Source organism: Lithobates pipiens, unplaced genomic scaffold, assembly GCF_037356315.1.
Source record: "Lithobates pipiens isolate NorthernLeopardFrog02 unplaced genomic scaffold, aLitPip1_a1.2 Scaffold_19, whole genome shotgun sequence".
Lineage (NCBI taxonomy): Eukaryota > Metazoa > Chordata > Amphibia > Anura > Ranidae > Lithobates > Lithobates pipiens.
In genome coordinates this window covers 42,470,194-42,496,973 of record NW_027507764.1, presented here as the reverse complement: position 1 = coordinate 42,496,973, position 26,780 = coordinate 42,470,194, and the positions used below count along the sequence as shown (strand labels likewise).

Sequence of the window (26,780 nt, the reverse complement as noted above, 5' to 3'; positions counted from 1 at the left end):
GGACACTTACCTGTCCAGCGAGCCCACAATGTTGGCCGCCCCGAGGCCAATCCATTCATTGGATTGGCTGCCGGCGCCACCATCCTAACTAAGGGAAACAGGCAGTGGAGCCTTGCGGCTTCACTGCCCGCTTCCTACTGAGCATGCGCGAGCCGCGCTGCGCTTTGTGGATGGCCCCGTTGTTTCCTGGGACACACACATCATTTCCCAGAAGACAACGGGGACGTTCCCCGAGGAGGAAGAATTGAAGAAACAGCGCAGCAGAATAGGAAGAGGCAGATTAGGAAGACCGACTAGCAACAGGGGTTTTTGTGAGTAAAAAAAAAAAAAAGTTTTTTTTTTCAAATTTTATTTTTTTATTTAATTTTTTTTATTTTTTAAGATTAACCAGTTCCCGACCAGCGCACGCCGATGTACGTCGGCAGAATGGCACGGGCAAGCATATTGGCATACAGGTACGTCCAATCTTTAATGCCGCCCTGCCATCGCGAGCGCGCTGCCGGCGGCGCCCTCATGTGCTGGTCGGGACCCCCGTGAGTCCGGTCACGGGTCCCGCGGACTCGATCGCCGCAGGGATACCCGCGATCATCTCACGGGGCGGCTGAACAGAGAGATGCCGTTGTAAACAGCATCTCCCCGTTCTGCCTAGCAACGCTGATCTCTGCTCCATGTGATTGGAGCAGAGATCAGTGTTCACTAAATGAAAGCCCAGCCCCCAACAGTTAGTAACACACCCCTAGCAACACTTAACCCCTACACTACCACCCACTGGTTAACCCCTTCACTGCCAGTGTCATTTACACAGGAATCACTGCATTTATATAGCAGTGATTGCTGTATAAATGACAATGGTCCCAAAAATGTGTCAAAAATGTCCGATGTGTCCGCCATAATGTCACAGTCACAATAAAAATCGCTGATCGCCGCCATTACTAGTAAAACAAAAATTATTAATAAAAATGCCATAAAACTATCCCCTATTTTGTAAACGCTATTAACTTTTGCTCAAACCAATCAATAATTGCTTATTGCGATTTTTTTACCAAAAATATGTAGAAGAATACGTATCGGCCTAAACTGAGGGAAATTTTTTTTTTTTATATATATTTTTGGGGGATATTTATTGTAACAAAAAGTAAAAAATAATGCGTTTTTTTTTTCAAAATTGTCGCTCTATTTTTGTTTATAGAGCAAAAAATAAAAGACGCAGGGGTGATCAAATACCATCAAAAGAAAGCTCTATTTGTGGGAAAAAAGGACGTCAATTTTGTTTTGGAGCCACGTCGCACGACCGTGCAATTGTCAGTTAAAGCGACGCAGTGCCGAATCGCAAAAAGTGGCCAGCAAAATGGTCCGGGGCTGAAGTGGTTAATGTGTTTTTTGTCTTTTGGGTGGCCCTCCACTTTAACTGTATAGAAGACACCTGGGAAGACAGAAATCTTGCTGAGAATCAAATACTTATTTCACTCATTAAAATGCAAAATCAATGTATAACTTTTTTGAAATGCGTTTTTCTGGATATTTTTGTTGTTATTCTCTCACTGTTAAAATAAAACGACCGATAATTTCTTTGTCAGTGGGCAAACGTACAAAATCAGCAGGGGGTCAAATACTTTTTTCCCATCAGTGTGTGTGGTCACCTTGGTGCGTGAGCACAGGGGGATCTGGGCACTTAAAATTTTTATAAAAAAATAAAATAAAAATTACACTGTATTTTTAAATTCTTTTAAATCTCTTATATTGCTATCAAAATGGATGAACTACAGCCCTTGTGAAAGCATAGGCCATGACAGGTCCTCTTTATGGAGAGATCTGAGGTCCGTTAGACCGCATATCACTCCTCTGCCCTCCAAAGCATCTCATCAAACCAAGATCGCTTTGATAAGATGCTTGTTCAAGCCGGTAAAAGGCTTGTTTACAGGAGACCGGAACCAGAAGGGACCAAATCCTCGTCGCTTCCGGGTTTCTGATGTCACACAGTGGGAGGAACAACATCCGTTCTTCTCACTGTGTCTGGGGAAGCCGATGCTGCCAGTTACATCCTTACTGGGCTCCGCCATCACATGGGAGAACCCAATAAAGGTGGCGGCGGGAGGGGGTGGGGCCCCCTTCCGCCACCTGGAAAAGTAGCTATAAAACAAACATGACCAAAAGATGGCGCACAAGCCTAGTGCATTATCCCACAGCATTTATTAAGACGCGATCGTCATACAGTAAATTATACTCATGTAGCACCCTGGATTTAAGTCACGGAGCTCCTCACAAATTTACTTGCCAGGAATAATTATCCTGGCTAATTGATTTCTCCCCAAGTTCGGCCTTGTTGCACTTTTCTCTTCTACCACTAGGTGGCCGGGTACTTGGTGGTACTCGATACGAGAAGGGCAACCCAAGGCCAGGTTATGGTTATGTGGGCAGCCATTGGGCAGGGGTTTTCTTAAATCCCTTGGCATGTTGGGAGAACCTATATATTTGGGTGGAGTCAGGTCAGAGATTGGGCCTATCCCGGGCACATCTGGCAGCTAGGCTGTCTGAGGGCCTATCCAGAAGCAAGAGAGCAGCGCAGGGTTGGGATTGCGGCTTGCAGCCCAACCAGAGTTGACGGTTCTGTCAGCCGGAGAAACTGTCAGTGGTCGGAGGTATAGGGGAAGCTGTCGCCAGAGGCGTTGCTATGAGGGTGTGGGGGTGCGGCCCGCACCAGGGTGACACCCACCAGAGGGTGACACCCGGCTCAGACTGGCAACGGCGCCGCATTGAGAGGGGCGTTGCGGCGCCCTCCTTCCCTTTCCGGGATCTCCTCTGCTCCATATGATGTGCAGGGAGACTGGGGGAGGAGGCAGAGATAGACTGGGTGCCCGGGGTCCGACCGTCCCCACACACACCTCCACACGGCGTGGCCGCAATCAGATCTCTGACCCCACCAGCTACAGTCACTGCTGCTTCCTCCTTGGCTCAGGCCGGAAGAAAGAGCCGAGGATGAGGAGGGACACCATCCATGCAACAGCACCTGCCCTAAGGTATGCCAAAGGAGTGTTGCAGAGGAGGGGTTGGGGGGAGCATTGGCAGGTAACCATTATGCTGCCAGGAGGGATTTTAGGGGAGTTAGAGGATAGGTGTTAGGGGGTGCTCTTTGTTTTGGTTTAGAGAGGACTTGTACTAGAAGTAGGAGGGGGGCAGATTTGACCCCCTCTCTCCTGTCCCAACACACCCCATTAGCACATATCCTTTAACCTCCCAAATCAAAGATCCCATCTCCGCTTCATCCACCCCCCGATCCCACCCAGCTCCACCCACCCCCGAACCCATACCCGCTCATCCATCCCCCAATCCAAAAACATCCCGGCTTCACCCAACCCCGATCCCATAACCTCTCATCCATCCCCCAGCTCCATCCATCCCCATTCCCATCCCTACTCCATCCACCTCCCTGATCCCATACCTGCTCCAGCCATCTCCCCTGATCCTGATCCCATCCCGAGTCCATTCATCCCCTCGATCCCGTTACAGCTCCATACATCACCACTGATCCCATCCCTGCTCCATCCATCCCATCCTGGCTCCAAAAATTCCCCCTGATCCCATCCTGGCTCCTTCCATTCCCCACGATCCCATCCTGGCTCCATCAATTCCCCCTGATCCCATCCTGGCTCCATTCATTCCCCCCGATCCCATCCCAGCTTCATCCATTCCCAGATCCCATCCCACCTCCACCCAGCCCTCAATCCCATACCCGCTTCAGCCGTCCCCCCTAATCCTGTTCCCACCCTGGCTCCATCCATCTCCCTGATCCCATCCCAGCTCCATCCATGCCCCCTGATCCCATCCCCCTCCATCCATCCCCATTGATCCTATCCCCATCCACCCCCCTGATCCCATCTCCGCTCCATTTATCCCCCTGATCCTATCCCTGCTCCATCCATTGCCTCTGATCCCATCCCAGCTCCATCCATCCCCATATCCCATTCCGGCTCCATCCATTCCCGTGATCCCATTCCAGCTCTATCCACCACCGGATCCAGCTAGCCTGCTTAGTGCCGGGGGTGGGGGGGGTGACACCATGTATTACTGCACCGCTGTCGCCAGAAATGGACTATCTGCCTTATTACCAGGGACCACAGTGAGTAACTGAAGCAAGTACCGGAGCAGTATTCTCACCAGATGGGGATGGTGAAGAATTGGGAAACTTTGGTGGGTATCAAGCCAGGGCCCCAACCAGTGGAGGCGACGCTTGTGACCGGGAGCTCGGTGTATGGAAGGACTACAGGGAGAAGCTGTAGTGAAGCTGAAACGACTTTTAAGCTTTGTGTTAGACTGTTATTGTAGGAGAGAGCATGCCCGCACATGCAGATGTGGCGTCTTACTGGAGGCCTTTCCCTGCACGGCTGTCCTTCTATTGGAGTCAACTAATTGAGTTTGCAACTATACAAGGGTGTCCTGGCCCTAACCCTCTTTACCCCCAAAAAATACAAAAAGGACTAGTTCCCCCGTACACGCGATCGGAAATTCCGCCACCAAAAGTCCAATGAGAGCTTTTGGTCGGAAAATGCGATCGTGTGTATGCTCCATCGGACTTTTGCTGGCGGAATTTCGGCCAGCAAAAGATTGAGAGCATGTTCTCAATTTTTCGGTCGGAAAAAGTTCCGATCGTCTGTACAAATTCTGATGCGCAAAATTCCTCTGCATGCTCGGAAAGAATTTGATGCATGCTCAGAAGCATTGAACTTCATTTTCTCGGCTCGTCGTAGTGTTGTACGTCACCGCGTTCTTGACGGTCGAAAGTTCCGAGAACTTTTGTGTGACAAGTGGATATGCAAGCCAAGCTTGAGCGGAATTCCGTCGGAAAAACCATCCAAGTTTTTTCCGACGGAAAATCCGCTCGTGTGTACGGGGCATAAGAGAAATAAAACCTCTTTTTAAATCCAAGAAGTGTCTGGCCTCCAATGACGTTCACCATCTTTGCACCCACTATGCCTCACAACCCACTACACACAGAAGGATGTCAGCTAGCTTTGGCCTTGAAAGTCCTCTTAGATTGGAAGATGCCGGAAACCTTGCTACACTCACAAACAAGCAAATTAAAATTGCTCATTGAGCTACTTATTGGTAACCCTGTAGGCCTCGGTACATTTCACCCCAAACCACAGGGGGGGGTGTCACCATGGTCGTTACTGCCTGATGCGTTTCGAAAGCTAAATCTTTATCAGAGCTACAAATTAGTAGATCAATTAGTGATTTTTATTGTCAATTGGTTTGTGAGTATCATTTATGACGATTGCTTCTTAATCAATGCTATGGGATAATTCACTAGGCTGGTGCGCCCTCTTTTGTTCGTGTTTTGTAGTAGCTTTACGACAACCCAAGTCCAAGAGCGCAGCAAGGCTTGAATTGATTGTAAAGGCTCGTTTTTTAGTTTTTTTTTAAATAACGCATAGCCTTCGAAGCGCGTCCAAAGCCAAAGCTTGTTTGGCTGTACTTCTGTGGATCACATGAGTTCCGTTCATTCTGCACTCCTGTGACCCGTTTTTCAGCAGACAGCGGGCAGTCCAGGTTCGGGAAAGACCCCGACCACATGGTCGGGATCTGCCCACATGCCTACACTAACACCCAGCTCCCGCCCCCTCCACAGCCCAGCGCTCCAGTGCAGACAACTGTGACTGACAGTCAGCAGCTCTCTGCTAATGAAGCTGTGAGAACCGAGCGATCGGTGGTATTTGATCGCTCGCTTCTCAATCTTACATACCTCCCAACTTTTTGAGATGGGAACGAGGAACACCTATCAGCAACACACCCCTTGCCACACCCACTTAAAGGAGAATTGTAAAAAAAAAAAATTGGTTAAACCCACTTTTTAAGTTAAATGCTTTTTTACCACTACCATTTCCTTTATATTGACTTTACAAATGCAGCAATTTAGAAATCAGATGAAAGATTTAGCGCAGAAAACACGTTTTGGATAGATAAAAAGTGCATTTTATATACAACTATATGGATCAGACCAAAATGAGGGACAAATGAGGAGCAACGAGGGACAGAGGGACATTGCTCCAAATCAGGGACAGTCCCTCAAAATCAGGGACAGTAGGGAGCTATGGTCTTAGAGCCGGTCAGGAACCGATGCTTCATCTGCCTAGGTAAGTATGATTTAAAAAAAAAAACATTCCCATACATCTCTTAAGACATTTGCATGGCATTATTTTTTATACAGTACTCAGGGCAGGTCACATAAAACCACAGGACAGGGAGCAGAACACGCAGGAAAGCATTTTACAGCATTGATTTCGCCAACATGATATATATATCAAAGAGAATAAAAAACTTGAGGAGTACCGATGACTATTTTTAAAAATACATTCCAACCACTATCAGTAAGATTTTTCTGTTTGCAGCCAATCACAGTGTGCTGAGTAGGTTTTAGATTGGGAGATTTCCTCGGTAAGGAGAGTAGATGGAAGGTCAGACAATAGAAGTATAGGAAGTAGGAGGATGTGGTTGACTGACAAGGACTTCCCTGTGTGTAATGAGACGTGTTACAGAGGGATTGACTGATACGTTCCTTTTCATATTTTCATAGAATTCAAATCAGAATGACTTTATTTTCAGATTTTTCACCCGAACGGGGCCAGGACAAGGGGTGGGCAAAAAGGGGCAGATGCCCTGGGTACAGCATTGATATGTGGAGGGGGTGCACAATGAGAGCTTCGGTGGCTCCATTCTTCAGCACCTCACTGACAGCAGTTTGCCATCTTCACTCTGGGCATTGGATGACCTTGTCCCGGCACTGCACACGGTGCCCAATGTGTCAGGAAGGAGGGAAAAGTTTACCATGCACCAGTGGCGGCTGGTGCTCAAATTTTTTTTGGGGGGGCACAAACTGAAAAATACTGAACCCCCCCCATCAATTGTAGCCTCAATGTGCCCCATCAAATGCAGCCACCTGTGCCCCATCAAATGCAGCCACCTGTGCCCCATCAAATGCAGCCACCTGTGCCCCATCAAATGCAGCCACCTGTGCCCCATCAAATCCAGCCAGGTGTGCCCCATCAAATCCAGCCACGTGTGCCCCATCAAATCCAGCCACTTGTCACTACAAATGCAGCCAACCATGCCCATCAAATGCAGCCAACTGTGCCCATCAAATGCAGCCAACTGTGCCCATCAAATGCAGCCACTTGTGCCCCATCAAATGCAGCCACTTGTCACTTCAAAAGCAGCCACCTGTGCCCATCAAATGCAGCCACTTGTCGCTTCACTTACACCCCCCCCCCCCCCCGGTCCGGCGGCACTTACTGCTCCTCCACTGGTGACTGGTGCTTAATATTTTGAGAGGGGGGGGGAACAAACCTGCCACCCCTCACTCACACAAGAGCCGCCCACCAACCCCCGAGGAAGACAGACAGGAAAAGGATGACCAATGGGCCCCGATTGGAGGTGGTGCAGGATGCTGGAAGTGTTGCCCCTGGCCCCCTTACTCGCAACCATGACCCCCCCGGAGGGGTCGGACGGGAAGGCGGCCATCCATGTCCTCACCTTAGGAGGTGGTGTTGGATCCGGGGTAGGGCTCCTGGAAGCTGCCCCTCCACCTGCTGCAGCTTGCAGAGGGAAGGGCCGTTGCTTCTTCTCCTGGCCGAATGGGAAGTGAGTCTTGAGACCCGATTGGTTGGGAAGTCCTAGAACTCCCTGGACAATCGGGGTCTCAGGGCCCGTTCCCTGATTGGCCTGGGAGAAGCAGGAAGACATTAGCAAATATTAATTTGCTAATGTCACACAACTGGGTGGGCTCAGGGTGCAGTGCTCTGCGTCCCAAGCCCACCCTGTTTTGAACCCAATTGGAGCCTCAGGCTCTAATCATGTGCTTTAAAAAATAAAAAAACTCCATTGAAATCCATGTGTCCGGTGCCCTGCATGTAGGCTAGGATGGCTGCTGCATGGATTGGGGAGGCTGTGCCCCTGCGCCCTTATTGGAGCGGCCACCACTGGGTTTCAATAAGGTTCAGCAGGGCAGTATTTTCACTATGAAGCCAAGAGAAAGAACAAGAGGACATCTCACCTCCAACTAGCAGGAGGAAAGTTCAGAACTAAACCTTAGAATTTTAGAATTACTGAATATACAGTATATACCAATATACACTCACCAGACACTTTATTAGGTACATCTTGCTAGTAAAGGTTGGACCCCTTTTGCCTTCAGAACTGCATTCATTTTTGGTGGAATAGATTCCACAAGGTGTTGGAAACATTCCTCAGAGATTTTGGTCCATATTGACATAGATAACATCACGCAGTTGCTGAAGATTTGTCGGCTGCACATCCATGATGCGAATCTCCCGTTGCACCACATCCCACAGGTGCTCTATTGGATGAGATGTGGTGAGTGTGGAGGCCATTGGAGAACAGTGACCTCATTGTCCAGTGGTGAGATGATTGGAGCTTTGTGACATGGTGACATTATCCTGCTGGAAGGAGCCATCAGAAGATGGGGACACTGTAGTCATAAAGGGATGGACATGGTCAGCAACAATACTCAGGGGGGCCGTGGTGTTTAAACGATGCTCAGTTGGTACTAAGGGGCCCAAAGTGTACCAAGGAAATACCCCCCATACCATTACACCACCACCACCAGCCAGAACCGGTGATAGAAGGCAGGATGGATCGATACTTTCATGTTGTTTACACCAAATTCTGACCCCACCATCTGAAATTGAGACTCATCAGACCAGGCAACGCTTTTCCAATCTTCTATTGTCCAATCTTGGTGATCCTGATGCAAATTGTAGTCTCAGTTTCCTGTTCTTAGCTGACAGGAGTTGCACCTGGTGTGGTCTTCTGCTGCTGTAGCCCATATACGTCCAGGTTCGATGTGTTGTGTGTTCAGAGATGGTATTCTGCATACCTTGGATGTAACGAGTTGTTATTTGAGTTGCTGTTGGCTTTCTATCATCTGGAACCAGTCTGCCCATTCTCCTCTGACATCTACAAGATATTTTCCTCCACACAACTTCCACTCACCGGACAGGGCCGTCTTTAATATTGATTGGACCCTGGGCAAACATTTTCTTGCCCCCCCCCCCCCATACAATTTCGCTCTACACCTGCTCTGAGACATACAATAAATAGCAGCTAGATTTAAAGCAAGTTTACTGTATCAGATCAGTCAGCGATTGCGATTGGTTGCCAGAAGTTACAGTGCATCATTACCGCTCACTGACTGGTTGCTAGAGGTTACAGCTCACATTACGGCTCACTGATTAGTTGCTAGAGGTTACAGCACATCATCTCCTCACTGCAGGGGCCATGATATACATATGAATTCCACCTTTATTTAAATATCTATGCGGCTATTTACATATGAATGATGGTTATTTATATGTAAACACAGAGTCTGCAGGTGAGTCATCTGTACACAATAGGTTAGAGCTGGGAAACATTAGTAGCAGCACTTCACGCTGAGATATCGGGACACAGAAAGGGACTAAAACCCCAAGGGAATTTAAACTAGGATAGTTGGCAAGTATGAGCCAGCTGCTTTGGGCCCCCGCAACAATGACAGGGCCCAGGGCAGCTGCCCCTTTTGCCCTGCCTAAAAGACGGCCCTGCTTGGTCATCATTGAGGCAACGATCATATAATTTTTAGGTCCGACGATTCCCTTTACTATAAAAATAATCCTAGGAAGCCGCTGGATTACTTTTACAGAGAGATCTTGGTGTGATCAGATGCTTTGGAGGGCAGAGGAGAGATATAGAGTCTAATGAGACCCCAGATCTCTCCATAAAGAGGACCTGTCACGGCCTATGATATCGCAAGAGATGTTATTCATACCTTGTGATAGCAATAAAAGTAATAAAAAAAAATGAAAGACAGTATAAAAATAAAAAATATATTAAAGCGCCCTGTGAATGCGGCAAAGGCAAACATACGTAGGTTACGCACGCATATGTAAACGGTGGTCGCTGTGAATCTTATAGTGAGAGCAATAATTCAAGCACCGGCTCTAACCTGTAAGGGCTCATAGAGCGTCTATGGAAATGTTTGAAGACCATAGATTGGCGCCGTTTCATGGGCGTGCACAATTTTTAAAGTGTGACATAATATATATCTATTTATTCGGCATAACATCATCTTTTATGATTTACCAAACAAGTGGGTATTATATTGTGTTTGTATGCATTAAAATTCTCTAAAGTGTATCACCCCCCCCCCCCCCCCCCCCCAAATATGGCGTTTTACAAACTGCTGAGCAAATACCGTGGGGCATACAAAATTGCAACGCCTGCCATTTTATTCTACAGGGCCTCTGCTTAAAAACAAATATATAATGCTTGGGGATTCTAAGGAATTTTCTAGCACAAAAATTTAGATTTTTACATATAGGCGTCAGGATTGGCCCCGGTGTCGGAGTGGTTAAACATTCCCGGGGCAATCATGGATCTAAAATGGGACAAAAATGACGTATCAAATGTAGATATAGTGCAGGAAATGACTGTCGCTGCATTAACCAGCAATTACTATTCAAGGCCATTCAGGGAGGGGCAGTACAAAGAGCAAGATCTCCATCCACCCTGTTCACACCGGCTGCTATAGGTTACTGCACATCACAACAGCTGCTTTCACCACCTTATATGAATAAACTGAAAAGGATCTCTATGGATAAAAAGTTTTGCTGAACAAATGTGACCCATCCGCACACTTCGAAGGACACTTGACATATTCTGGTATGATCCTAAGCGCCATCTAGTGGCCATAATGCAGTATTTGTTTTTAAACGCCTCAATCAGGAACAACAAAAAAAAAGTGTTTTTTGGCCACTAGATTTACTAGAACGTTCCATAACAGAATACAGCAAGTTTAGTTTGAGCTGATTAATGTACATTGTGGGGATTTTAGAAAACTTTCTAGCAGATTCCTACCCGTTTCTTCTATTTCTGAAGAAATATCTGTGATACCAACCTGTACCCATCAGTGACACCAGTCTGTGCCCATTAGTGATGAGAATTTGTGCCCACCAGTGATGCCAATCAGTGCCCATCACTGAGGCCAATCAGTGCCCAGTGATGCCAATCAGTGCTCATCAGTCCCATCTATCAGTGCTTCATATCATTGACCATAAGTGCCATCTTGCAGTGTCCATCAGTGCCGCCTATCAGTGCCCATCAGTCCAACCTATCAGCGCCGCCTATCAGTGCCCATCAGTCCCACCTATCAGAGCCCATCGGTGCCACCAATACGTGCCACCTATCATCAGGGCCGTCTTTAATATTGATTGGACCCTGGGCAAAAATTTTCTTAGGGCCCCCCTCCCCCCATGCAGTTTCGCTCTCCACCTTCTCTGAGACATACAATAAATAGCAGCTAGACTTAAAATCAGTTTACTGTATCAGATCGGGCAGCGATTGCGATTGGTTGCCAGATGTTACAGCATATCATTACTGCTTACTGACTGGTTGCTAGAGGTTACAGCACATTTCTGCTTGCTGATTGGCTGCTAGAGATTGCTGTACAGTAATACTGCTCACTGGTTGCTATAGGTTACAGCACATCTTCTCCTCACTGCAGGGGGGCATGATATACCTATGAATGCTGCCTTTATTTACATATCAATGCAGTTGGCCTCAGCTATTTACATATGCATGTCACTGCTATTTACATATGAATGCCAGTATTTAAATGTAAACACAGCTCCGCAGGTGAGTCATCTATACACAACAATAGGGCATAGCTCGGCAGCATTAGTAGCAGCACAGGACTAAAACTTCAAGGGACGAGGGAATGTAAACTGGGATAGTTGGAAAGTATGAGGCAGCTGCTTTGGGCCCCACAACAATTACAGGGCCCAGGGCAGCTGCCCCTTTTGCCCTGCTTTAAAGACGGCCCTGCCTATCATTGACCAAAAGTGCAGTCTAGCAGTGCTCATCAGTGCTGCATATCAGTGCCACCAATCAGTGTCCCGCCTATCAGTGTCAGTCAGTGCCACCTATCAGTGCCCATCAATCCCACCTATCAGTGCCCATCAGTCCCACCTATCAGTGCTTCATATCAGTACCACCCCATCAGTACTGCCCATCATTCCCACCTATCAGAGCCCATCGGTGCCACCTATACTTGCCACCTATTATTGACCAAACGTGCAGTCTAGCAGTGCTCATCAGTGCTGCATATCAGTGCTGCCTATCAGTGCCGCCCATCAGTGCCCATCAATCCCACCTATCAGTGCCCATCAGTCCCATCTATCAGTGCTTCATATCAGTGCCATTCCATCAGTGCTGCCCATCAGTCCTACCTATCAAAGCCCATCAGTGCCGCCTATCAATGACCAAAAGTGCAGGCTAGCAGTGCTCATCAGTGCTGCATATTAGTGCCACCTATCAGTGTCCGTCAGTGCCACCCGTCAGTCCCACCTATCAGTGCCACCTGATGCGGCTCGTAGCAGGGGTCCGGGGCGTCCTTGTTCTCAGTTTCAGGGACGAAGTGGAGCCAAAGATGCACAGGACCCTTGCGCAAGCCGCTCCGCATCCGCCCTGGAGATATGCGAACTGGCTCCATAGAGAGCCACTCACAATCTCCTGCCGTGCAAATTGGATGCAGAGAATCCCACATCCAATTGGCACTAGTTTGAACCCAGCCTTTTTTTTTTTCAAAAATATTTGGTCTTTTTTCAAAACCCAGCAGTGATTAAATACCACCAAAAGAAAGCTCCATTTGTGGGAAGAAAATGCTAAAAAATTCATTTGGGTACAGTGTTGCATGACCGCGCAATTGTCATTAAGGCTGGGTTCACACTATTGCGAATTGGATGTGGGTTTCGCCGCATCCAATTTGCATAGAGGAGATTGTGACTGGCTCTCCGTGGAGTGGGTTCACACATCTCTGCTGCGGCTCCGCCTTGCGAATTGCACAGAATTCCTGAGCGTCTCTTGGTCCCTTTCAGGTCCGAATCCAGCCAAAAATTCAGGCTGACATTGGATCTGAATCGGTGAATGGAGACGCACCGGATTCCCGCTGTGAGCCGCTCCGTGCTTCAGTGTGAACCTGGCCTGAAAGTGCGAGAGCGCTGAAAGCTGAAAATTGGCCTGGGCAGGAAGGGGGTGAAAGTGCCCGGTTGGCAAGTGGTTAATAAAACCAGAGAACACTTGGGTGGGAAAAAAAAGTTAATTCTTAGTTGCTGCCATCTAGTGGAAATATCCACAAATTACCAATGTATAAGTGATTCAGTATATTGAAGCATTTGTATTATAACTGCCAATGGCAGTCTAGATATAGTTGTCATTATAGACATAGTTATTGTTATGGATATTGTTATTGATAATGATGTTGTTTTCAATATCATCATTGTTATTATATATAGTTGTATATATATTATTATTTAAGGTACAATTTACACAGCGCTTTACATATACATTGTACATCGGTCCCTACCCTCAAGGAGCTTACAATCTAAGGTCCCTAACTCACATTCATATACTAGGGCCAATTTAGACAGAAGCCAATTAACCTACCAGTATATATATTGGTATATACTGTATATTGTTATTTATAGATTGCAGCCTAGATATAATTATATAGATATAGTCATCGCTAAATCTATAGATATACAGTAGTTATCGTTCTAGATATCGATATAGTTCGGATCGGCACACGCCGCTATCCGTGGAGCGCTCCGCGGTCTCGGCCTTAGGAAAGTCCGTGGCTTCGGCCTAGTTCCGAAGCGGCGGCCATCTTGGTGCACCCTCTGCGTTTACAATGTGATTGCTCCGTCAAATGATGGAGCGATCACTTGTAAGCAAACCGGCGTCACAATGACGCCGGTTCCTCTCTCCCCTCTGTGTACAGATTGGTACAGTGTGAGAGGGGAGAGATCGGATGGCAGCAGCGCTGTGGGCTGGATCTGTAGTGCCCACAGCGCTGCTCTGTGACAATTGCAGTCACATCCATCCCTCCATACTCTACCAATACTCTGCCAATACTGTGCAATACCCTGCCAATACTGTACAATACCCTGCCAATACCCTGCCAATACTGTGCAATACCCTGCCAATATCCTGCCAATACTTTGCAATACCCTGCCAATACCCAGCCATGCTCAGCCAATATTACAGTGGGGGAAATGACGTGGATAATACAGTGGGGACTATATTGTGGTGGAATTTTCACAGGTTTTTGCAAATTCAATTATTATTTGCTGATCTGAAAGATGATCCGATCCGTGACTCTGATCCGAGGAATGATCCGATCTGTGAGTTTTTTGATCTGTTGCACCCCTAATGGCAGCCTAGATATTTTAGCAGTACAGGCTTCCTTTAAAGTGGTTGTAAACCACTGGCTTATTTTTTCCACCTGCAAGGTAAAGTTTTAATGTGCTAGTATGCATACTAGCACATTATGTGAAACCTACCCTAAAACAAAGCTGTTAGCGCCGTGATTTTAGCGCTGCAGCTGCTTCCATCTTCACCCATCTTGCTTCCAGGGTTGGCGAGCTCCGACTCTGACTGGCCGGAGCCGAAATTACGTCACTCTCGCACGTGTGTGCAGGAGCCGCCGTTCATGGCACAGGGATCGAAAAGGAACGGTATGGGTGGCTGTTCCTTCAGAGCGCATGCACCAGTGATGTCACTGCGTGCATGTAATATAAATATCTCCTAAACGGCACATGTTTAAGAGATATTTACACTACCCTATAGGTAAGCCTGATTATAGGTACAAGTCAGGAAAGGAAGTTTACTCTCTCTTTAAAGTAAAAATATGTACAATATAATAAAATAAATGACATACAGTATATACAGCAGTCCGGTATTACCAAAACAGGGTTTGTTCTTCTGAGTCCCCATTGTATATACACTATATTACCAAAAGTATTGGGACACTGAACTTTAATGACATTCCAGTCTTAGTCCGTAGGGTTCAATATTGAGTTGGCCCACCCTTTGCAGCTATAACAGCTTCAACTCTTCTGGGAAGGCCGTCCACAAGGTTTAGGAGTGTGTCTATGGGAATGTTTGACCATTCTTCCAGAAGCGCATTTGTGAGATCAGGCACTGTTGTCACTGTTGTGACGAGAAGGCCTGGCTCCACTCAAACTCATCCCAAAGCTATACTGTTGGGTTGAGGTCAGGCCAGTCAAGTTCCTCCACCCCAAACTCGCACATTCATGTCTTTATGGACCTTGCTTTGTGCACTGCTCCAAATAATTTGGTGGGGGGGGGATTATGGTGTGGGGGGAGGGGGGGATTATGGTGTGGATTTGTTTTTCAGGGGTTGGGATTGGCCCCTTAGTTTCAGTGAAGGAAACACTTAAGATGTCAGCATACCAAGACATTTTGGACAATTTCATGCTCCCAACTTTGTGGGAACAGTTTGGGGATGACCCCCTTCCTGTTCCAACATGACTGCACACCAGTGCACAAAGCAAGGTCTATAGACACATGGATGAGCGAGTTTGGGGTGGAGGAACTTGACTGTCCTGACCTCAACTCGATAGAACACCTTTGGGATGAATGAGAGCGCAAACTGCGAGCCAGGCCTTCTCATCCAACATCAGCACCTGACCTCACAAATGCGTTTCTGGAAGAATGGTCAAACATTCCCATAGACACACTCCTAAACCTTGTGGACGGCCTTCCCAGAAGAGTTGAAGCTGTTATAGCTGCAAAGGGTGGGCCAACTCAATACTGGACCCTACGGACTAAGACTGGGATGCCATTAAAGTTCATGTGTGTGTAAAGTTAAGCGTCCCAATACTTTAGGCAATATAGTGTAGTTATTATTATGTGTTGATCCTGCCAGTAGATCTCATATTTTTACAGGCCAGGCTGTCCTGCAAAAAGTGCAGCTACAACTTGTAACAATTCTATATCATTGCCTGCAGTGGTCTGTAAAAGTCCATTTAAAATGACGTCAGTCTATACAATATCTCACTACTGGAGATGTGCATGACGAAACGTTTTTTGGCGTTTTGGATTCAGTCATTAAGTCAATCATTTTATTTAAAAAATATTGTTATGTTAGAATGATTATTTTTGAGAATTCATTTCTAATTTTTGTTTTTCTGAATCACTCGAATTTTTTTGGAAGGTATTTTTGGGAAGATTGGGATGCATTCCTTAGGTTTCCAATGCGACTTGTTTGTGACTTGGAGGTTTGGCGACTTTGGCCAATCACAACACCACAGAATGCGACGCATATTATTAAAAACTTACAAAACCCTCTGAAGTCGCAAATGAATGAATACAAATGAATTTGTCCTTTTCATTATAATTTATTTCAGATTCGCTGAAATTCGTTACCATTGCGATTCGGAGGTTTGGATACATCCGCTTCTCTGAACAACAAACGATTCGTCCAAATTGCGATTCGTAACAAAAGAAGTTGCACATGTCTACTCGCCATACATTGTACAGTAGATTAATCCCCATCATCGTCAGCACCATCTAGTGGCCAAAATGCAGGATTGTTTTCTGAAATACCTCAATGAGAATGCAGACCACATTTTGGCCACCAGATGGAGCTATGATTATATAGGGCAGTGATGGCGAACCTTGGCACCCCAGATGTTTTGGAACTACATTTCCCATGATGCTCATCCACTCTGCAGTGTACTGGAGCATCATGGGAAATGTAGTTCCAAAACATCTGGGGTGCCAAGGTTCGCCATCACTGATATAGGGATTATGCTACTCGAGAGATTACAGCTACAATGAGTGCAGCATGCACAAATGTGTTTGACATTCATTCATCGAATGTTTATAAAAAGACCTCCAAGACTCCATGTTTTCAGTAGGCTAACCCTTTAAGTGTCTACAAGTCATGAGATACTGTAAATCCCCTTACCTCTTTTTGGCATTATACAATCCCTCTTCGTATGTCTGGACCCATGTGATGTCATCTCCCCATCCTGGAAGAAAAACATGTTGATTCATTGACCTGTATGATCTTTTCACAATAATATCACAACTATTCGGTGCACTGTCAGATATTATTAACTTCATAAAGAAAGTGTAGCAGCTGGGTGCATTGTTAGAAAATTGAAATGCGTCATCTAGAGCAGGGGATCTCAAACTGACATCACGGCCCGGTAAATTCTTCCAAAAACTCTTCCATGCCCCAACGATAAAGAATAAAGTTTATACCCACAGAATAAAAGTATGGGTAGCCTTGTAGAAGATTAGGGGCACTGTAGAGGTGGAGGGCTCTCAGGAAACATGGGAGCACTGTAGACCACAATAGAAGGTTGGGGGGCACTGTAGAGGTGGAGGGCTCTCGAGGGAACATGGGGGCACTGTAGGCCACAATGGAAGGTTGGGGGGTACTGTGGAGCCTGAAGGCTCATAGGGGGCCTGGGAGCACTGTAGGCCACTATGGAAGATTGGGGGACACTGGGGAGACTGAACGCTCTCAGGGGGCCTGGGAGTACTCTAGGTCACCATAAAAGGTTGGGGGGGGGGGGGATGACGGCTCCTAAGCAACATGGGAGCACTGTAGGTAACTATGGAAGGTTGGGGGGTACTGTGGAGGATAAAGGCTCTCAGGGGGGCTGGGAGTACTCTAGGTCACTATAGATCATTGGGGAGGCTGAAGGCTCTCAGAGAACGTGAGCACAGTAGGCCACTATGGAAGGTTGGGGGGCATTGTGGATGCTGAGTGCTCTCAGGGGGCCTGGGGGTACTGTAAACCACTTTAGCCAGGTGCTGTCTGCCAGCTGGAGGAGCAGGCTGTGTGAATTCCTGTGCCTGCTTCTCCTCCTTCACCCTCTCTGCCACTGCGGAAAGGACAGAGCTGGCTGTGTGTGTGAGATCCCACACTTGCCCTCCCTCCTCCTTGCAGTATCCGGTGTTCTGATGAGAAAGGTCCTCCCATCAGATAGTGTCCGCCCTATACTGCGCAGGCGCAGCGCTGCGACAAAGGAGATGCCAAAAGTCTCAGAAGACGAACAGCTGATTATCAGCTCTACACGGCGCCTGCGCACTTAACAGTACATTCTGTCACACACTCCCAATGTTGTAAGACACCACTTTGTAACAGGGTCCCTCGCGGGCTCGCTTCGCTCGTCCACTTGGATGGTGGGGCTTGAACCTAGACAGAATGTAGTATTAAGTGTGCAGGCGCCGTGTAGAGCTGACAGTCAGCTGTTCACCTTTGGAGACTTTCGGCGTCTTAGTATAGGGCGGACACTATCCGATGGGGGACATTCGTCGTCAGGACACCTGCTCTGCTGCTGGTTGTGTATAATCCACCGCTATCCTCCCTCCCCTTCCTAGAGCTCGTGGGCAGCAATAAGAGCTGGTGATGAAACCATGCAGGGGACTTTGGGACATGTAGTCCTCAAGCAGCGCAGCACAATGCAAGTGAATGGGGTAGGGAACATCACTACCCAGGATACCCTGCAGCAAGAGAAGCAGAGCACATTACTTTTTTCCTGGGCATTATGAGAGAGGAAGCAGTCTTATGTGTGGGGACCAAGGAGTGTGCAGTCCCACTACCAGGTTCTCTGCCTACACAAGGGGAACAGAGAAAGAGCCACTGTGCCATTGGAAAGCCTCTGCTGTGTGGGGAAACCAGAGAATACAGTGCTGTGACCTGAGCGCTGAGAGGCTGAGCCATTGCGAGGATACAGTCTGTGCTGGGGACCGGAGTTGCCCCAGGCAACCCAGAAGTGAACTGACATCTGACCAGAGGAAGGTTGGGTCATACTGTGGAGGCTGAGGGCTCACAAGGGTCTAGAAGCACTGTGGGCCTCAAATGGAAGGTTGGAGGGCTCTGTGGAGGCTAAGGGCTCTCAGGGGGCCTGGAAACACATTATAGAAGGTTGGAGGGCACTATCTAGGCGGAGGGCTGTCAGGAGGCCTGGTGGCACTGCAGGCCATTATAGAAGGTTGAAGAGCACAGTGAAGGCTGAGGGCTCTATAGGTCACTATTGAAGGTTGGAGGGCACTGAGGACCACTACAGAAGGTTGGAGGGAACTGTGGAGGCTAAGGGCTCTCAGAGGGGTTGAGAACACTGTAAACCACTATGGTAGGTTGGGAACACTATCAGAGCTGAGAGGCACTGTGGGATCTGCAGCTGATTGGAGGCCCAGGAGGAGGGGGGTCATGGTCTAGTGGTTGATAACCACTGCTCTATAGGAAATACAGTATATAGAGTAAGCACACCCCACATCCACAGAATGAATGAATGAAATACTTGTATAGCACACAATGCAAACTGAATCGCCTCTAGGCGCTGAATGTTTGCAGTAGAATCTTATTTAACAGGTATAACATTGTCTAGAATACAACTGATACAAATTTCCAAATATGATATACTAAAACAATTATGCATATATTCTCTTGAACACACCAAAAAGGATAAATAGTGTAGCCGATATTATTATTATATTACCCTTAATGTGACACTAAACAATATGGTCTGAGCACTGACAGGCTGACCCCCCACCCCTTCAACCTCTGCAGCAATGCTGGCAGCACTCGAACGTCTATTTCCCAAAGACATCTTCTGGATATGATGCTGAGCACGTGACCTCAACTTCTTTGGTCGACCATGGAAAGGCCTGTTCTGAGTGGAACCTGTCCTGTTAAACTGCTGTATGGTCTTGGCCACCATGCTGCAGCTCAGTTTCAGGGTCTTGGCAATCTTTTTATAGCCTAGGCCATCTTTATGTAGAGCTACAATTCTCTTTTTTTTTTAGATCCCTTTAGAGAGTTATTTGCCATGAGGTGCCATGTTGAACTTCCAGTGACCAGCATGAGAGAGAGAGAGAGAGCGATAACACCAAATTTAACACACCTACTTCCCATTCACACCTGAGACCTTTTAACACTAATTCCGCGTACACACGACCGGACGTTTCAACAGCAAAGGTCCGACGGAACAAATCCGTTGGACAATTCGATCGTGTGTGGGCTCCATCGGACCTTTGCTGTCCAGAAATCTGATGCACTTTAGAGATAGAACATGTTTCAAATTTTTTGGCCGCAACTCTGCCAGACCCAGTTCCTATTGAGAAATCCGTTCGTCTGTATGCTAGTCCGACGGACAAAAACAGACGCTAGGGCAGCTATTGGCTACTGGCTATGAACTTCCTTATTCTAGTCCGGTCGTACGTCATCATGCTTGAATGCATCGGACTTTGGTGTGATTGTGTGTGTCCAAGTCCGTTCATTCGGAAAGTCCGCCGGAACTCCGCCGAAAGTCCGTTGGGAAGACCGTCAGACCTGGTCCATCGAAAAGTCTGGTTGTGTGTACGCGGCATAACGAGTCACCGGGGAGGGAAAATGGCTAATTGGGCCCAATTTGGACATTTTCACTTAGAGGTGTACTCACTTTTGTTACCAGCGGTTTAGACATTAATGGTTGTGTGTTGAGTTATTTTGAGGGGACAGAAAATTTACACTGTTATACAAGCTGTACACTCACTACTTTACATTGTAGCAAAGTGTAATTTCTTCAGTGTTGTCACATGAAAAGATAGAGTAAAATATTTACAAAAATGTGAGGGGTGTACTTACTTTTGTGAGATACTGTGTATATATATATATATAAATTATTTTATTTTTTACAAGAGTTTTAGTGTCACTTTAAAAGTGGTTGTAAACCTTCACATATACCCAGTACAGGTGGCTTCAGGTGATACAAAGAGATAAAACAAAGCCTACATAAGTTGTACCTGTTTATCTATAGTAGCCTTTCCCCTATATCCATTCGATGAATTTACACAGGATCTCTCAGCTTTGAAAAGAGGGGCGGGGGGAGCTGATTGGAGAGAAGGAACACATTTCCCTCTTTTCACACAGCACGCAGGGACAGAGCTGAGGCTGTCACTCACAGGCTGTGCCCTCCCTTGTCACCACTTTTCTCTTGGTGTCAGGAACACTTGTCAGAAGGGGACTTAGTGCTCTGGATTGAGACAAGTACACAGTATAGGGGGATATGCTTTGCTCATATTTCATGTCTGAGGTTTACAATCACTTTAATGTAATATGTCATACATGGATATGAGAAAATGTACAGTGCAATTGTTAATCCTGATGTAAAATCAATCACAAATTTCCCTGCTCATTGATAACTATTACATGCATAAAATGGTCAGCGTCTATCAGCTATACGACCTCTGGAAAGCGTCTGCAGTCGGTTCTCCCTCTTCACCGCCATGGCCAGGTTGGAGGAGAAGGTGACTACGATGAACAATACAGCCAATGATGACAGAAACATTTTGTCTCCTGTTTGTGGAGTGACCCGCCCTGTAGAGAATGAAAAAAAACAAAAAAACAAAATAACAATAAAAGTGAAAATGGCGGACTGACATTTTATAAATGGTTTCAGCACTATTAAATATTAAAATATCATTGAAGCCAAAGTCTAGGTTGGTTGAACATTTAAAAATTCCCCCCAGTGCAAGTTAATAATAATAAAAAAGAAAAAGAAAAGCAGCTCCGGAACACTCGAGCCCTCTTCTGGGTTGAATGACACCCAACATCATTCAACTCACTTCCTGTAAACCCAGGGTGTCAGGGCTCCGCCCTCCCTCAGAGAAGAATGCTGCAGAGGGCAATGCCACTCTCTGCAGCTTAGGATCAGCCTTCACTGGAGGAAGAAAAGGGCAAAAAGGACTTGTGACATCATCAAACCTGGCCAATGGCAGTCTGTACTCCACTCTGTAGGTGGCATTGGACTTGAGTGGCAATACAGAAGGGAAGGAAGATTAGAGAAACTTGTTTCTAAGACTTCCTGGGTCATTGGCAAAGCAGCTGGCCGATTGCACGCTGGCGCTCTGTGTGACACCCTACAGCCATCTTGGGTGAAGACAGTGCTTATTTAACCACTTGCCGACCGCGTTATAGTCGAATGATGGCTACAGCGAGTCCGGATAGTTCTCGGAGGGCATCTATTGGCATCCTCCCATGGACGCGCTTCTCGCACACCCCCTAGGGCACGCACCTGGCAGTTTCTGTGACGGCTGGGTCCTTGGGACAGAGCGCATCACCGATCGGGGCAAAGGGCCAATTACAGCAGCCCTTTACCACGATTGCTCCATCCGACGATGGAGTGATCACTGTCAACAAACCGGTGTCACGTCCGGTCTAGCTCTCCTCACACCGATTGATAAAGAGTGTGAGGAAAAGAGGGAGACAGCGCAGCAGAGTGAGATGGCTGCATCACAGCGCCCAGAGTCATCACTGTGCCCATCAGAGTGCCATCAGAGCCATCACAGCGCCCACCAGAGTTCCATCAGAGCCACAGTGCCCATAAGTGTCATTGCAGTGCCCATAAGTGCCAAATCGGTGCCATCACAGTGCCCATAAGTACCAAATCAGTGCAATCACGGTGCCCATCAGTGCCATTACAGTGTCAAGTCAGTGCCATCACAGTGTTAAATCAGTGCCATCACAGTGCTCATCCGGTGCCACATCAGTGCCATCACAGTGTCAAATCAGTGTGATCACAGTGCTCATCCGGTGCCACATCAGTGCCATCACAGTGGTCATCAGTGCCATCACAGTGGTCATCAGTGCCATCACAGTGGTCATCCCATGCACATCAGTGCCATCACAGTGCTTATCCGTGCCATCATGGTGCTCATCCTGTGCACATTAGTGCCATCACAGTGCTCATCTGTGCCACATCAGTGCCATCACAGTGCTCATCCCGTGAACATCAGTGCCATCACAATGCTTATCCGTGCCACATCAGTGCCATCACAGTGCTCATCCCCTGCACATCAGTGCCATCACAGTGCTTATCCTGTGCCACATCAGGGCCATCACAGTGCCCATCAGTGCCATCACAGTGCTCATCCCCTGCACATCAGTGCCATCACAGTGCTTATCCTGTGCCACATCAGTGCCATCACAGTGCCACATCAATCCTATCACAGTGCTTATCCCGTGCCACCACAGTGCTCATTCCATGCACATCAGTGGCATCACAGTGCCCATCAGTGCCATCACAGTGCTTATCCTATGCCACATCAGGGCCATCACAGTGCTCATCCCGTGCCACATCACTGCCATCACAGTGCTTATCCTATGCCACATCAGGGCCATCACAGTTTCCATCAGTGCCACATCAGTCCTTTCCAAGTGCTTATCCCCTGGCACCTCAGTGCCATCACAGTGCTCATTCCATGCATAACAGTGCCATCACAATGCTTATCCGTGCCACATCAGTGCATTCACAGTGCCCATCAGTACCACATCAGTCCCATCACAGTGCTTATCCCGTGCCACATCAGTACCACCACATTGCTCATTCCATGCACATCAGTGCCATCACAGTGCCTATCCCATGCCACATCAGTACAATCACGTGAGCTGAGACACATCCTGGACTTCTTGAACTGCGGACATGCAAGCAGCTTTAAGCCATGGAGGTTGTTATTCACATTTGACACCATTATGGTTATGAATTTCTACCCAATAAGCAATAAAATACACTTTTTGATGATGGATACCGGTATTTCACTAGTTCTTGCCAAGTTATTACACAGTTATTAGTTACACCTGGACCCAAGAGCTTTCATGGACCTATGTGCGGATTTTTTTTTAACCTGGGTTCACACTGCTGCGGCTACGAGATCGGATGTGATTTGCACCGCACTGCAGTGCAAATCACATGCGATCTCTGTGCGATGCGAGTTCAGTCATACAGATAGTATGGCTGAATTTGCATCGCACCCGCCGCAAACTCGTACAGGACCCTTTTTTTGGTCCGCAGCAGAATCGGATCGCATGGGCGTTCACACCATGCGATCCGATTCCTGTCCGAGTTTGCAGATCGCACTGCGATATGCAAACTGATCTGGGGGTGTCATTAACATGTCACTGACACTCCCAGCAGTTCTCATAGGGCAGTGTGAACTGCCGCCGGGAGGTATGCGATGCGGGAACCCGCCGCGGATTTGCGGCGTTCCCGCATCGCTGCAATGTGAACCCAGCCTTATGGTTCTTCTCCCCGGGAGTATGTCCCAGCAGCTAAGGACCAACAGGACTGTTATTTTCATTGTTCTTTCTGCAATTCTTGTCCCTTCCACCAGGCACCTGATCTTTTTTGCGGCCACCTGATCAGTGAAGGAGAAAAATTACCTGTTTGCAAAATTTTATAACAAAATATGAAAAAGTTTTTTTTTGTTTTTTTTTTAAATGTTTTTTATTTTTATTTTAGTTTTTTGTTAGCAAAAAATAAAAAAACTCAGTGGTGCTTAAATACCACCAACAGAAAGCTCAATTTGTGTGAAAAAATTATAAAAATGTCATATGGGTGGAGTGTTGTATGACCGCACAATTGTCATTCAAATTGTGACAGCGCTGGAATTTGAAAATTGGCCTGGGCAGGACGGGGGGTTTAAGTGCCCAGTAAGCAAGTGGTTAAAATTTGTTTCAGATTCCTACCTTTTGTTATTCAGAAGAAATAGCTGTTTGTCTGTGTCCATGTAGGGGAGTGACTTTATAATTATCATTTGGCTCTGCACTTGCAGTGTTCTAATGAGAAAAGTGTCTGGGTCTACATCCTTTCAGATGCGGTTTCCCTAGGGGAGTATGTCACCAAAAATGAGCTTTGTTGCAGGGGATGCCCAAAATCTGATTTGTATCTTAGTGCAGACTTCTGAGAAAATCAGTGAGCCAATCACACAAGAAATCCCCCCCCCCCCCCCCCCCCGAGTTCCCGCATTGCATTTTACAAAAAATGACAGCACTGCAGATTGAAAAGGAAAAGTCATTCTTAAAAGTGGTTATAAAGCCTTCCTTGCATTAAAGCGGGAGTCCGCCGGGACTCCGCGTTTTTTTTTTTTTTTTTTTTAAAAGCCAGCAGCTACAAATACTGCAGCTGCTGACTTTTAAAATAGTGACACTTACCTGTCCAGCGTGCCCGCGATGTTGGCACCCGAAGCCGATCTGTGGATCGTTTCTCGGGTGCTGCCGCCGCCATCTTGGGTATGGGAATCAGGAAATGGAGCCTTTCGGCTTCATTTCCTGGTTCCCTACTGCGCATGCGCGAGCCGCGCTGCGCAATAAGGACGGTCCCCGCTGCCTCTGGGATCTGTGTGTTTTCCCAGCAGGCAGCGGGGCACTTGCGGAAAGGGGCGAGCACTTGCGGAAAAGGGCGTAAACTACGCCCCTTTCCGCAGAGAGCTATCCCGGAAGTGGGTGCAGTTACCTGGATTATCCAGGTAACTGCACCCCCTCCCCCCTGAAAAGTGCCAATTGTGGCGCCGGAGGGGGGGAGGATTCCGATGAGCGGAAGGTCCATTTTAGGGTGGACCTCCGCTTTAAGGTAAAAAATGTTTAGGCATCAATTTTAGCCCCTCACCACCCCCCCCCCCTTTTTACTTACCTGAGCTCTCATTGGATCCAGCGTGTGCACGTCTGCAGATTTTCTCTCCCCTTACGTCCGGGTCTCACTGGCTTTGCTGGGGCCCCAGGAGCCATTGGTTCCCAGTGCCGTTAGTCAAAGCCAGTGAGGGAGGAGAGGCCAAGTAGCAGCAGGCCTCGGGAGCGTGCATGCACATGTGCCCCCCGTGGGACGTGGCTTCCCGTGGATGCACTGGACAGGGAAGGGGCCCAGAAGAGGACGTTTGGGGCCACTTTGGAATTGCACACAACAGGCAAGTATAGAGATGTTTGTTAATATTTTATAATCACTTTAAAGAGGAAGTAAACCCTTACAAACCACTTTGACCTACAGGTAAGCCTAGATTAAGGCTTACCTGTAGGTCCAAGAAATATCTCCTAAACCTATATGGTTTAGGAGATATTTGCCCGAAAACGGGCACCGCTGTCTACGGCGCATGCGCCGTAGACAGCGGCGCGCAGGCGCACTAAACGCGGCAGTTCCAAGAATGGAGCTGCCGCATTTTTCGACTCCCGTGCGCATGCGCGGGAGTGACGTCATCGCGGCTTTGCCGAATGACAGCGACGGAGCTGCGAGACGCCACTCCCGTGCGCATGCGCGGGAGTGACGTCATCGCGGCTTCGCCGCTGTCATTTGGCGGAGCTGCGAGACGCCACAAGCAAGATGGATGCGGCGGACTACAGGGGACAGCGGCGACTTCGCTGGCTCCTGTGTCAGGTAAGTGACACATAATGGGCTACTATGTGATGCATAGTAGTCCATTATGCTTTACCTTTGCAGGGAAAAAAAGAGGAAGTAAACTCATCAGGGTTTACTTCCTCTTTAACCACTTCTGGACGGCCCACCGCACTTATACTGCGGCAGGGCGACCCGGCTGCATGAACTGACGTACCTGTATGTTGGTCCGTGCATGAGATACAGCAGGCGTGCTCCCACAGAGAGGCAGAACGGGGATTAAACAAGGTGGATCCCCGTTCTGACAGGGGGCAGCACTGAGATCGGCTGTTCCCAGTGATCAGGAACAGCGATCTCTGTGTTGCCCCAGTAGGCCCATCCCCCACACAGAACACACTTAACCCTTTGATCGCCCCCTAGTGTTAACCTCTTTCCTGCCAGTGTCATTTATACAGTAATCAGTGCATTTTTTGAGAACTGATCATTGTAATAATGTCACTAGTCCCCAAAAAGTGTCGCTTAGGGTCAGATCAGTCCGCCGCAAGTCACAGTCGCTAAAAATCGCAGATCGCCGCCATTACCAGTAAAAACAATAAAAAGATAAAAATAAAAGTCCATAAATCTAGCCCATAGATTGTAGAAGCTATAACGTTTGCGCAAACCAATCAATAAATGCTTATTGTGATGTAGAAGAATACGTATTGGCCAACACATTTGTTTTTTTATATCTGTTTTGTAGCACAAAGTATGCAGAGGTGATTAAATACCACC

General features: G+C 47.5%; 1 protein-coding gene across 3 annotated transcripts in view; it reads right to left on the bottom strand.

Annotated features, from left to right (window-relative positions):
- The window catches only part of AGR3 (anterior gradient 3, protein disulphide isomerase family member), a 66,709-nt gene that overhangs the window by 22,686 nt on the left and 17,243 nt on the right, over positions 1-26,780 (bottom strand). For all 3 annotated transcript variants that reach the window (XM_077490682.1, XM_077490681.1, XM_077490680.1), the window contains exons 2-3: positions 21,095-21,226; positions 16,820-16,883 (exon numbers count right to left, since the gene is read on the bottom strand). In XM_077490682.1, the coding sequence (XP_077346808.1) occupies positions 16,820-16,883; positions 21,095-21,197 (167 nt within the window). In that variant the 5' untranslated portion in view covers positions 21,198-21,226. The remainder of the gene's footprint in view (positions 1-16,819; positions 16,884-21,094; positions 21,227-26,780) is intronic.